The 13,147-nt window shown below is 48.0% G+C and overlaps 1 protein-coding gene across 2 annotated transcripts in view; it reads right to left on the minus strand.

The window, feature by feature from the left end:
* ME3 (malic enzyme 3) overlaps positions 1-13,147 on the minus strand; it is a 128,464-nt gene that overhangs the window by 35,130 nt on the left and 80,187 nt on the right. For both annotated transcript variants that reach the window (XM_074572502.1, XM_074572501.1), the window contains one exon: positions 3,517-3,592. In XM_074572502.1, coding sequence (XP_074428603.1) covers positions 3,517-3,592 — 76 coding nt within the window. The remainder of the gene's footprint in view (positions 1-3,516; positions 3,593-13,147) is intronic.

Consider the following 13,147-nt stretch of genomic DNA (forward strand, 5'->3'; position numbering starts at 1 on the left):
TTTGGGATTTTTTCTGAATAAATTCTAATGAATCAAAATATTTCTTTGGAGCACAGATCCCCTTTCATCCAAACCAGTTGAGTGTTCTCAGGCAAGCCAAAAAACTTGATAGCACTTAGATATCCATCAGAGAGAGAAAAGTTCTTCAGCCTTAGATGTGCTGCACCCTATAGGTACCAAAACTCCTCAAGGTAACACTGAAAAATACAGGAGCCCAGAAAATACAGCACGGGAGACATTCATCGCTCTTGGTATCAGTGAGGGGAAAATGGATTCACATTTGTTTGTGGCTCTTCGGATTTGAAACACACCGGGGAAAAAAAAGAACATAGTTTCAGTGGGTACCTGATAGACAAGCACATTAAAGTAATGTTTTTAATCGCTCACGTTCACATGATCAGGACCCAACGAACAGGCCATTAATCTCTGGCTGAGCGGCACAGACCCTTCTAACTGAACCACTGGTTTAACAATGTTTTCAACCTGTTTTCTCCTTCCAGCTGTGCCACAAATTTTCTTGATGACTCTAGTCAAGTCTTCGGCTAAAAGTTAGGTGTGCGGTTTAAGCCAATCATCAAACTGGTTTCTAACCTTCTTTGATAGCTGATGGCGAGAGACAGAAACCTTCAGAGTGTGTCTCCTCCCTCCAGCAGCTGGATTGGGAAGGGACGAAAGGGGTATTTCTCTTTGAAGATGCTCATCTCCCTCTTCATTGACCACGCAGAAGTACTCACAAGCTGAGACTGGGCACCGAGTCTTTGGGCAGCTGACGTTAGCTGAGATGCCTCTGGACCATGGGCTGTATGTAGCTAGCCCAGTTTTCCAATGCCCAAGTAGGAGGCATCTGGATCTGGATCACCAGCGAAGTGACGCACAGCTCTGCGCTGACCTCCAAGCTTCTGAGGCAATGCAGAGAGGCAAGTGCCGCCGCTGGCATTCCCACTTCTCTCTATTGATTGCACAAGGTCAGCTTTTACAGGACGGACTGGTACTCTGCCTCCAGCGCACCATGCCTTCGAGCAGCCCTGTATGGGATCAAACCTGACAGGGACTCAAGATGCTGAGTGCACTTCCAGGGTGAGCATCCCATGGAAGGAGGGAGGGAAGGAAGGGAGGATGGCAGGCCAGTGCAGCAGCTAGCGTGGCAGCACACTCGTCTTGGAATAGGAGACAACGGTTTCTAGATGATCCTCACTCAGAGGCGGTTTGAACTCACAGCTGCCAGGATGACACCCGACCACAACGCTATTCTGTGTGATGCTCTGCATTCCCCCTGCTCTGGTCGGGCCACCATGCAGAGAAGAGTACAAGATTAAGGAACCAGAGAGAAGATTAGCAAGGGGAGGCACTGATGAGGGTTATCAGCATTTTATCCAATGTTTCTTCAGGGCAGGGTTCATTACCCGCCCTGGAAGAGACACAAAAATCCCACGCGCCCACGTAAGTGTGCTCAGCAACGGCTTCTTTCACTTGTTCTGTCCTGGCACTCTTCAGAGCAGCCCAGCTCCAGCAGGAGGGGTGGAGGTGGGGCACACGAGAGCTTGGCTGAGCCTTAGCTAAGCTAAGCAGAGCACCCTTCCAGCCCTTCCAGGCAGAGGATCCAGATTTCCCATTTCCACAGTAAAGGCTGTTGCCACGAACGAACCGCAGAGCAAAAGGTGGGGCAGCATCTCCAGGTATTTCTCCGCTGTCTTGCACGGGACTCGCTGGTGTTGGTGTTCAGCCTTCCTAAAACCCTGTGGCCCTGCGGGGACTTAGGCGCAGTCCAGGTGCCTCCCGAATTATCTCAAAATCTCAGGTGTTCCAGTGCCTACCAGTTCAGGCATGGAGAAGTCTGGGTACAAACACCCAGGGAAGCCTGCGGTCCCAAACAGCGATACTGATGAAATCAGCTGCCTTTGTAGTCTGGAAAACCTGGGAAGCAGATAGTCTGAATCTCTTCCATGGACCGCGGCCCTTCCTATGGTCTGTTTTGGGTGCCAGAGGGGGCTGTTTCAACAACAGCCTCTAATCGTTCTGTGCCAGTTTCCCCATCTGCAAAAACATATCTATTAGGCAGAACGAGTTCTGCTCATAGTCCTGACTCAGAAACAAATGGAAATACTGAGATCTTTGGACAGAGCAAGGACAAAATATCTAGTTTGCATCTGTTCTCCATGGTTCCAAAGACAAGGTTATAGGAATATAATTACTTTTTCTGGAAGCATGTTAAATTCCCCTTTTTTTTTTTTCCTCTTAGAAATGGAAAATGCTTGCAAGATTTTCTCAGCTGCCAAACCTTTGTTCCTAGAAGAAACAGCTGAGTGACCGGGGACCGAAGCTCTATCAATAGCCAGGGAAATTCCCAGGCACACGTACTTCCAGACTGATGGAAGCAAGGTGACTGGCAAGACCCGTCTTAAGTGTCGACTTTATTTCATGCCAGGGACTTGCCCGGCCCTGAGCTCTAGAGAGAAATACTTCACAAGATCACTTTTTGGGTGGGGTGTCAGTAATATTTTCAGCTGCTGGATATCAAACATTATTTGCAGAGTCGCCAGCGTTCTGGATGCTGCACGACTCACTGGATTTGGGAAGGAATCCTACAAGCCAGTCGGTTACAGATATCTTAGGGAGCTTTGGTACGTCTAACGAGTTGCAAGTTAGCCACAGAATCTTCAACACACGTATCTTACTTCTTTGCTAGGAACTCTATTCTGTACAGATTATTATCATGCACGCTCTTTTTATTGCCCAAGGTCCTGCTACCTTTGATAAGCAGGATCTCTGTGCTTGGCACTGGGGAGGCCCCACCTCAAACACTTGTTCAGTTTTGGGCCCCTCACTACAGGAGGGACACTGAGGAGCTGGAGCGTGTCCAGAGAAGGGCAACGGAGCTGGTGAGGGGTCTGGAGCACAAGTCTGGTGAGGAGCGGCTGAGGGAGCTGGGGGTGTTCAGCCTGGAGAAGAGGAGGCTGAGGGGAGACCTTCTCGCTCTCTGCAGCTCCCTGAAAGGAGGGGGGAGCCAGGGAGGGGTCAGGCTCTTCTCCAAAGGAACAGGCCATGGGACAAGAGGAAACAGCCTCAAGTTGTGCCAGGGGAGGTTTAGGATGGATATTAGGAAAAGTTTCTTCAGTGAAAGGGTTATCAAGTATTGGAACAGGCTGCCCAGGGCAGTGGTGGAGTCGCCATCCCTGGAGATATATAAAGAAGTGTAGGTGTGGTGCTGGGGGACATGGTTTAGAGGTGGACTTGTCAGTGTCAGGTTAATGGTTGGACTTGATGATCTTAAATGTCTCTTCCAACCAAAACGATTTTATGGTTCTATTCTATGATAAAGATGTTTTTGACCACAAACACGCATGACAGTCTCTGAAGTCCAACCACTATCCTGGAAACTCTCTAAGGAAGCGAACGTTTCTCAGCTTGTCCTTTTAAATAGGCAATTCCGTAAATAATGACAAGCAATTGCGTTCAATATCCCATTTTCCACCCAACTTCCTGTAATTTCCCGGTCCACAGAAGGCATGCACATACCTTAATATTGTCTTCAGGCCAAGAGTTTAGCATTGTTGCAATGTGGCCTTTGTCATGGATGGTGATAAACAACCCCCTAAGAAAGGAAAAAAAAAAAAGAAGAAAAAGAAGCCTTGTCATAAAATTAATAACTCCAAGATAAAATAAAACAAGTGAGACTTGAAAATGCAGGGAAATGAGCACAAAACCAGGCTGTTCACTGGCATGGAAATGAGACCTCGAGGGACTGCTAATGACAAGTTTAGTTCTCATTTCAAAACCCCAAGGCTTGAGATCTTTGATGGCAACTTCACTCAACGGCCTCTGGTGTTGCACATTTCACTCTTGTGAAACATCTTTGCTTCAGGGAGCAAACTCCACTTTAGTGCAGAAGAGCTTTCCAGTTAAAATATTTCTGACAAATGCAGGGGAAGCTGATGATTTTACCTTAAAACCTGTTACACGTTCTTTCCCCGGGAGCTTATTGCTGGCAGTTCAAACAGTGAAAGCATGATCCTTCTCTGCCAGCTACCAATGTCAATGATGTGGGTGGCTACTGCAGAGCTAGACATCTTGGGTACCCCCTCCAGTCAACAGAGCTCCGACTGGACCCGACTGGATCAATATCTGCCATGGCATTTGCTTTGACCAAGCTAAACTTGTCTTTGCAACACCATTTTTTTTCCCCTGAATATCTGACCCCAGTCTTTGACACTTGCATTCACCAAATGAAACCCACCAAAAATTATGAGAAGTGAAACAGAGAATTAAATGTTTGGATGAAACTTCAGTATGAAGTTTCAGGGCTACTGAGATGCTGAGGGGACTGGAACAGCTCTCTGATGAAGAAAGGCTGAGGGATTTGGGTCTCTTCAGTCTGGAAAAAAGACGGCTGAGGGGGGACCTTATCAACACTTATAAATACTGAAAGGGTGGGTGTCAGGAGGACGGGGCCAGGGTCTTTTCAGTGGTGCCCAGGGACAGGACAAGGGGTAACGGGCACAAACTGGACCATGGGAAGTTCCACCTCAACATGAGGAGGAACTTCTTTGCTGTGAGGGTGGCAGAGCCCTGGCACAGGCTGCCCAGAGAGGTGGGGGAGTCTCTGTCTCTGGAGACATTCCAAACCCACCTGGAGGCGTTCCTGTGCCACCTGCTGTGGGTGACCCTGCTCTGGCAGGGGGTGGGACTGGCTGATCTCCAGAGGGCCCTTCCAACCCCATGGGTCTATGATTCACACGGACAATAGCATACCCAGTTGCACTAAGAACAGCATACCTGATTGCACTAAGGCTAATGACTTCTCAACACAAAGGTCTTCATTGTTTAAACAAAAATGCCTTCTTTTTAATAAAATTAGGAACTGGAAGACAGCATTCTTTGAATATATTTTAGACTTGTGTCTTATTTTTTTTCCTCTTTGCTGTTATTACCAAAAATACTACCCTTAGCAGGAATTCTTCCAAAACCCAGGACAGTATTATTCATGTTGGCTGATCTCTGCTCAGACATTTTGGGATTTTCTGAACCTTCTCTTAGGCAGTGCTAACCCCAAAGCAGCAACCTCCTCCATACGTCCCTCTGGGGAAATTGCTCATGCTGCTCACAGCGCTCTCCAGTCAACACAAATCGAGGGCTCCGACTCAGTGACTGCTCTCGGCAGGAGGAGGCACCCGTCTCCCTTGCCTTGTCACCTGCTCACAAAAGCAGGAGTTGCACCAGGGATTTGTATCAGCTGGAACAACAGAGAAATGCACTTTGGCTGCTTACATCTCTCTACTATTGCTCAGCCCCGCTACGTTCAGATCCGGTCACGGTTTGGGGTTCTAATGTGGAATGTTAGCTAGAAAAAGTCTCATTTTTAGAGGAGGCTGAAAACAACTTCCATTGTAACTCCATAAGTGATGAATGATCAAACATAATCAGGCTACTCTCTACAGCAAGGGCTTCTCTCACAAGACTCTTCTAGGGGGGCAGATGTCTTCTGTGGGATATCTTCTGTTAACTGTGGGAATCCTAACGAAAAAGCCCTTTACTTTGAAAAGAAGAAAAATAACAGTGCTGACTTCTACACTGATCAAGATACAACCTCACATTCGGATCAGAAATGCAAAAAAAAAAAAAAAAGGAAAGTAGTGGATCATTTATTCAACATCATTCTTTAAAACCGTGCCCAGTAACCAATGAACTAATCACACACACACGGCCTATCTCAAAGGCAGCATTCACAGATGCTAATCTTCATAAAAAAGGGGTACTGCACTGCTGCCATCCACGTGTAGAGAAGACTTATTAACCAGGAATTAAAAGCACGAATTAGTAGCATCATTGCAGATACTTCAAGGTATGACATGCTTTAAAAAAGAGTGTTGTTTTAACGTAACATTTTCCATACATAATAAAGACACCTATTACTGCAGTGTCTGGCTGCGTGTCTCATACGTTGACATCTCTTCAGTGCCCAAGGGAGCCCACCAGCTATTTAAGCAAAGAAAGACAGACAGACAGACAGACAGACAGCCAGACCAGTGCTTGCAGGAGAAGCTGAAACCCAGCCGTCTGCCCCGCACCGGTCCTGCAGCTCGATGAGTTGCGAGTTGTTTCAGACGCGGGGCCCAGGGCAGATACCCAGGGCCTCTGAAGAACCCCTGACTCTGACCGTTGTCTCGGGAGGGCACTGGGCTGGTTTCCAGTCCCTGCTCCGGGTCTGGCAGTAGAGAGAGTTCGGCCTGGGTCTTCCAAAATCTGTTGACTGCTCTCACTACGCTCCTAGGGAGAAGGGCTCTCACCGCCATCGTCATGGTATGTTTTGCCTGAGGAAGGACTGGCTCGGCTTAGATGGCGGGGTCAGCGATTAAGAACCGAGCATGGAGAGGCACCCCTCTCAGAATTTGCATTCCTTCCCTTAATAGTATATTTATTTGATGTTGAACAGGCCCTCCCATGGAGTATGCTGGCTTCCGTGGATCCTTTTCTGAAAAAAAAAAAAAAAAGGCTACAAAACATATTCTTTCTGCCTTCAGGCCATGCCACTGACCAGATCCCTAGTCCTAGCTGGGACTCCGCTGTCCCAGGCATGGAGCGATTCAAGCGAAAAATTGCTCCTCACTTTACTCCAGGCAAAATCCGACGGTTTAATTTAGACTAACAATTAACACAGTGATGGCACTACCAGCTTTGGAAGGGAAACCTTCAGGAGCAGAAATGGTGATCCACCTGGGGAAAGTCACCTCTCCCGCTGACACAATGACACTGGGAAGCGGGCACGTATCTAAGCAAGCCTCATATTTCCCTAATGCTGAACCTGAGAGCCAAGAGCCCAGTTTCAGTAAAATACAAAAGTTTCCGATGCCTTCAGGCACCCAGCTGGAGCACGCTCCTGAACCTGGTCCAGGCACTGTGGACTCCATCAGGTGTTGACGCAATCGAAAGAGCAGGCAGTGGTGAGCTGGAAGTCCCTTTGCAGACCGAGTACGAAATGAGCAACTCCATCAGGTGTTGACGCAATCAAAAGAGCAGGCAGTGGAAGTCCCTTTGCAGAGTATGAAATGCCCAACTCTGGCAGGCAGTTCAGCGGATTCAGTGTTTTTAAGATGTGAAGGGAAACAAACACATGTCAGACTTTAGACTTGGGGGTCACAAGTAAGTCCTCATTTTGAATGGTCTCCGGGAGAGTTGTGCTCACTCCCCTGACAATAACGGTTACCCACAGAGAGGAGTTGGCCAACTTACCTGTTGAAATAAGATTCCTAAAATTGGCAGAGGGTTAATCTTTCCTAAAATCCCTTCCGCAAGGCAGGCAGAAGAAAGAGACGAGCTCCGCAAACTGAACTCAGCAAAAGGTTTGCTGGTGACTGAACAGGGCAAAGTAGGAGCCAGGTTTCTCTCAAGGGTACACAGCTTACAGGAGAGGTAACGGGAGCTTGTTTGTGCCTCTGAGGACAGCAAGGTAGAGCTCCGAATACTGGGAGTGACAGGATGGTCTATGTGGACCAGTGGTAAATAAGAAATGTCCAAGCTGCAATAAAAGCAATTAACTTGATTTTTCGGACGAAAAGACGCAGCCTAAGCATTCTGAAGAGGGAATTCAACAGATGCTGCCTTTATCATCATGCCTTCTCCACCCCTCTTGAGATTACATTTGATAAATTGCTTCAGAGAAACAAAAAGACAATGACTCCATTTAATCCCCTTGTGACTCAATAAAAATAATTCAATTAAAACAAGAAGCTAAAAAGATAAATCATTTTGATCAAGTCACATAACATGGGCACTGTGTGGGGGAAACACGCATCCTGGTTTTCCGGACCAGAAGACTCCCCTGTGCCCAGGATCCTGCCATTCTAGGTGGGCTCAGCCATTGTACGTCGTTATCCCCCCCGAGAAGCAGCTCTGCACGCAGTAGCTGGAAGCCAAACACACATGCACGGGGCTGAAAATACAAGAAACAGAGCTGAGTCAAAATTAATTGCCCCAGCAAGGTCAAGCCGGAACGTACACACCGTACCGCTACTTCTGGCTAAACAGTAACCTCCGAGAGCCTTTGTGGGTGTAACTCGGAGTGGGGAGTGCTCCGACCTGCATCCATTAGAGCTTCAGCGCTCCCGGCTCCTATTCAGCCCATTAACGCCACAGGTACCACTGCAGCTGCCTTTTGCTAAGGTGGAAGTCAGACTAGATATTTTTGTGCCACTGAGCACATCTGTAAGGTTCCAGAAAACTTCGGGGAAAGTTACAACTTCTGAATTTGTCACCGAGACAGTATTTCTACCTGGATTTCAGCAAGTCAAGTCAAGCTGCCCGAACTGGACTGCAGGGTCCAGCAGACTGCAGATCGTCACTGCAGGATCCGTCCAAGGGGCTGGGTATGTTCACCTACAACACACAAGATTTCTTCTCATCCCTAAGCCAGGAACATTTTCTTTTCCTTTCTGATTTTGTTCTGGCTGAGTTCACGGAAGTGCTCCAGGAATTATAAAGCTACACAGCTTCCCATGGGAGCCATGGGAAGGATCCTGCTGTGGTGCTCAGGTTAGACCTTGGCCATCTTGATGGCATTTTGAAAGACCCACGATGAAGATGATCCCAGAATTGCAGGCTCATTTTAGAATGAGTTCAGGGACAAGAGAGACAGGACACAGCTGATGCCCAGAGGAAGCCATACCAGACACTGGTGATGGCTTTTTAGAATAATATTCATTTCTTTTAGACATTTGGGAAGGAACAAATTTTAACATGTCTCAGGTATTACAAAATAAAAATATTCTTTAATGCTTTCACGCCATGAGCTGCTACTTCTTCAAAAAGGCCAAGTAGCGTTCCCCCTTCTGATCTTCATGGTTAGCAATGCTGCCTCGTGAGCCCTTTCTCCTTGGAAGAAACAACGTACGACGGAGCCCGGAGTGCTATCTCTGAAGCGCTATTGTTTGTTTACAGAGAATGTGCAAAGCTTCATCTCCCAAAACTCGGAGGGGAGTGAAAAAGATTATGCAACTCCTTTCCTCACAGCTCCAAATCTCTCCTCACTTCCCTTCTACCCAAAAGTCTCTCTTCCTAACAGCTTGTCCTCAGAAATTACCAGTGCTTCTGTGGAAGCGTTTGCAACCCTCCTGGTGGTGTCTCGCCCCACTTTTCTAGGCTTCTGCTGCCTCTGACATGCAGTCAAGCAGAAATCCCATGCGATCGATGCCTTTGCTTGAGCAGGCTCCCTGTGAAACCTCTTTGGCCGGTGCCGTGCTCCCCTTGCAGTCTTGTGCGGCGCCGTGGTTTGGGGTAGCGCTCCGACGGCTTCAGTTGCCTGTTTACATCTATATAATTGAAGGTCTCTTTACACTTATCATATATGAATACCAGGCAGCGATTATATCCATCAATTTTACCACCCTGGTCAAAGGCCACAGAAGAGCGGAACAGACGATGGCAATGGGTCACTGATTTGTATACCAACATGAAGCAAAAGGACCCTACTCTTTGCTTCACACGAATTTCCCTTACTGAGATAGAACCATATTTTTATGACATTTATGTCCTTGTGGAGGAAAAGAGATGTTGCTAGAAGGATCTCAAAAGCTCCTAAGTTGACAGGACTTAAAAAGCACACAAAAACCCCACTGAACCAATGCAGCTTCATCCTTCTTTTCCTCCCTCACTCCTCTAAAAGGACTATTCTCTGAAGAAAAACACACTTGCTCAGTAAGGGAGGAATGTATTTGAACAGCATTATCCAATATTTACAGGTACCGCAATGGCCAGGTCTGCTCAGGTGTGGGGGGCTGGCCCTGGCTGGACGCCAGGTTCACACCAAAGCTGCTCTGTCACTCCCCTCCTCAGCAGGATGGGGGAGAGAAAATAGAATTAAGTGCTCGCGGGTCGAGAGAAGGACGGGAAGATCACTCCCCAGCTACCGTCATGAGCAAAACTGACTTGACTTGAGGAAATTCATTTAATTTACCACTAATTAGTAAAAGAGTAGAATAATGAGAAATAAGAACAAATCTTAAAACACCTTCCCCCCACCCCTCCCTTCTTCCCGGGCTCAGTTTCACTCCCCATTTCTCCACCTCCTCCCCCCAGGTGGCGCAGGGAGACGGGGAATGGGGCCTCTGGTCAGTTCATCACACGCTGTCTCTGACGCTCCTTCCTCCTCAGGGGGAGGACTCCTCACACTCTGCCCCTGCTCCAGCCTGGGCTCCCTCCCACGGGAGACAGTTCTCGACGAACTTCTCCAACGTGGATCCTTCCCATGGGCTGCAGTTCTTCATGAACTTCTCCAACATGGATCCTTCCCATGGGCTGCAGTTCTTCATGAACTTCTCCAGCGTGGATCCTTCCCATGGGCTGCAGTTCTTCATAAACTGCTCCAGTGTGGGTCCCCTCCATGGGGTGCAGTCCTTCAGGAACATGGGGGAAGCTTCTAGCAACTTCTCACAGAGGCCATCTCTGTAGCACCCCGCTATCAAAACCTTACCACGCAAACCCAATACATCAGGGTTTGGTAAAAAGCATGATGAGCACCAAAAACTCAACTGCAAGTTCCACATGCTTTCGGCACGGCAATCACCTCATCAGTCTTGTTTACTGCATCTCAGAAAAGAAACATCAGAGATGGCTTCTTTAACGGGCTACCAGTCTTTGCCTTAAAGAATTACTTGTTCCTGAGAAGAGGGACTGATGAAGAGAAGCAGATTAAAAAGGTAGCTGAGGTCCTTCTTTCTCCAGATACTTACACAATGCTTGTCATTCAACACAAGAACGGGCGCTTGCAGGGAGTCTGCCTCCTCGTACGTGTGCGATGAATTACAAGACTAAACCACAAATACAGCAACAAAACTCAGGCTTTAGTTTCCTTTTCTTCCCACTTATTAACTTTGAGTCTGCGTGCTATGAGGAGAACTTGCTGCACAACTGAGGAGAGGACAAGGCCTCCCGGGTGGGTGAGCATTAAGAAAATGAATGCGTTCGCAATACTTGTACCAGACAGGCAGGCATCACGACTCACTGTTTTCACCAGGATAGGGAAGGCTGATTCGCAGAACAAAAACGCTCAGGACAAAGGTTAAGCATCTCCACTCACAACCTGAAGTGATGAAATCCTGCCCACATAAAAGTCTTTGAATGTTTTGACTTAGTAGGGCCTAAACTTCCCTCAGGAGTAGGAAGGCCACGGGAAGCCATTGCTTAAAAAAGCAACAAACAAAAGTGCTTAAAAAAGCAAAAAACAAAAGAGATGAGTCAGATTTTTGACACCATCAGAGCCTGCACGAAGCCGCTGTTGAACAATGATGAAGTTGTGAGAGAGTGGTCAGGAACCTACACTGAGATACGAGGTGGCACAGAAAAGGGTTCCGACAACCACCGCACCAGCTGACCTTCTGCAGCGATCCCAGCCATTGCCCTGCATAAAGGCAGGATGCTCCAGGGAAGCTTTGAGCAAGACATCATCATCCCTGGAGGTATTTTAAAAGACGGGCAGATGTAGTGCTTAGCGATACAGCCTTGGGGCAGAGTGGCTGGAGAGCTGCCTGGCAGAAAAGGACCTGGGGGTGTTGGTCGACAGCGGCTGAATATGAGCCAGCAGTGTGCCCAGGTGGCCAAGAGCCAAGAAGGCCAACAGCAGCCTGGCCTGTGTCAGCAACAGTGTGGTGAGTAGGACTAGGGACGTGATCACCCCCTGTACTCGGCACTGGTGAGGCCCCACCTCGAGGGCTGTGTCCAGTTTTGGGCCCCTCGCTACAGGAGGGACACTGAGGTGCTGGAGCGGGTCCAGAGAAGGGCACCGGAGCTGGTGAGGGGTCTGGAGCACGAGTCTGGTGAGGAGCGGCTGAGGGAGCTGGGGGTGTTCAGCCTGGAGAAGAGGAGGCTGAGGGGAGACCTTCTCGCTCTCTGCAGCTCCCTGAAAGGAGGGGGTAGCCAGGGGGGGTCGGGCTCTCCTCCCAGGGAACAGGCGATGGGACAAGAGGAAATGGCCTCAAGTTGCACCAGGGGAGGTTTAGGATGGATATTAGGAAAAGTTTCTTCAGTGAAAGGGTTGTCAAGCATTGGACCAGGCTGCCCAGGGAAGTGGTGGAGGCACCATCCCTGGAGGGATTTAAAAGATGGGTAGATGTGGTGCTTAGAGAGATAAGGTTTAGTGGCAGTTTTTGTCACTGTTAGGTTGATGGTTGGACTAGATGACCTGAAAGGTCCCTTCCAACCTAGGCAATTCTGTGATTCTGTGATATGGTTTAGTGATGGTTTTTGTCAGAGTTAGGCTGATGGTTGGATTCGATGACCTGAAAGGCCCCTTCCAACCTAGGCGATTCTGTGATTCTAAAACTATCTGAGAGTAACGTTGAGGTTCACCTGGCAAAATTATCTCCACGCTCAGGAAAGAAAAAGACAAGCTGGCTTGTCACTGTGGAAGGATGCTGACTGCTGCCGCATGCCGATGTGTGCTCTTTGGAGTTTGGTTGAGTTCTGCCCCAGTCCGGGTGACCGGGAGGTATTGTGGCTGCCCACGGGACCCCCCACGCGAGGGGATCAGCTGATGGCCTTCGCTTTCATGGCATGGTAACCACAGCAAACTGTCACCGCTGTGCCAGAACAGGCCGGAGGACCCGCTCTGGATTCAAAGCCAGTCTGTGCTAGAGATGCAGTAAAATGTGGTTACAGTAAAGCCCCACATTTGGTTTTATTTATTTATACTTTCAGGGCTCATATACAAAATTGACAGGTTGAGCAATATGAGCCTCGAGAGACATTTCCACCAGCTGCACCCCTATTGTTGATTTTTTGGTTCAGGTCTCTGCCAGAACAGGATAAGAGTCTTCAGAATAACAAAATAAACTTTGAAATTGCTTGGCTCTTTTAGGGAGCTTGAGATTAGAAATGCCTGGGGGCTACAGGCTTCGGAGAGAAAGTATGTGCCAGCATGCACTGATTTGTCTAAATACAGTACAATTAATCATCAAGTTGGACAAAATCTCTGTGGTGATCCATCAGCTATTTTCATGGATTTGTTTATAATAAAAGCCAAGAACTTTCTGTTGTTTTAGATCATTTTCTTTGTAAATTGTAGGATGCTGAAGAGTACCCTGAGGTACTGATGAAAAAATAATAGAAACCACGCACAATCAACCATTAATGAAATCTACGCAGAGATTTATACGGCAAT

Source organism: Larus michahellis, chromosome 1, assembly GCF_964199755.1.
Source record: "Larus michahellis chromosome 1, bLarMic1.1, whole genome shotgun sequence".
NCBI classification, from domain to species: Eukaryota; Metazoa; Chordata; class Aves; order Charadriiformes; family Laridae; genus Larus; species Larus michahellis.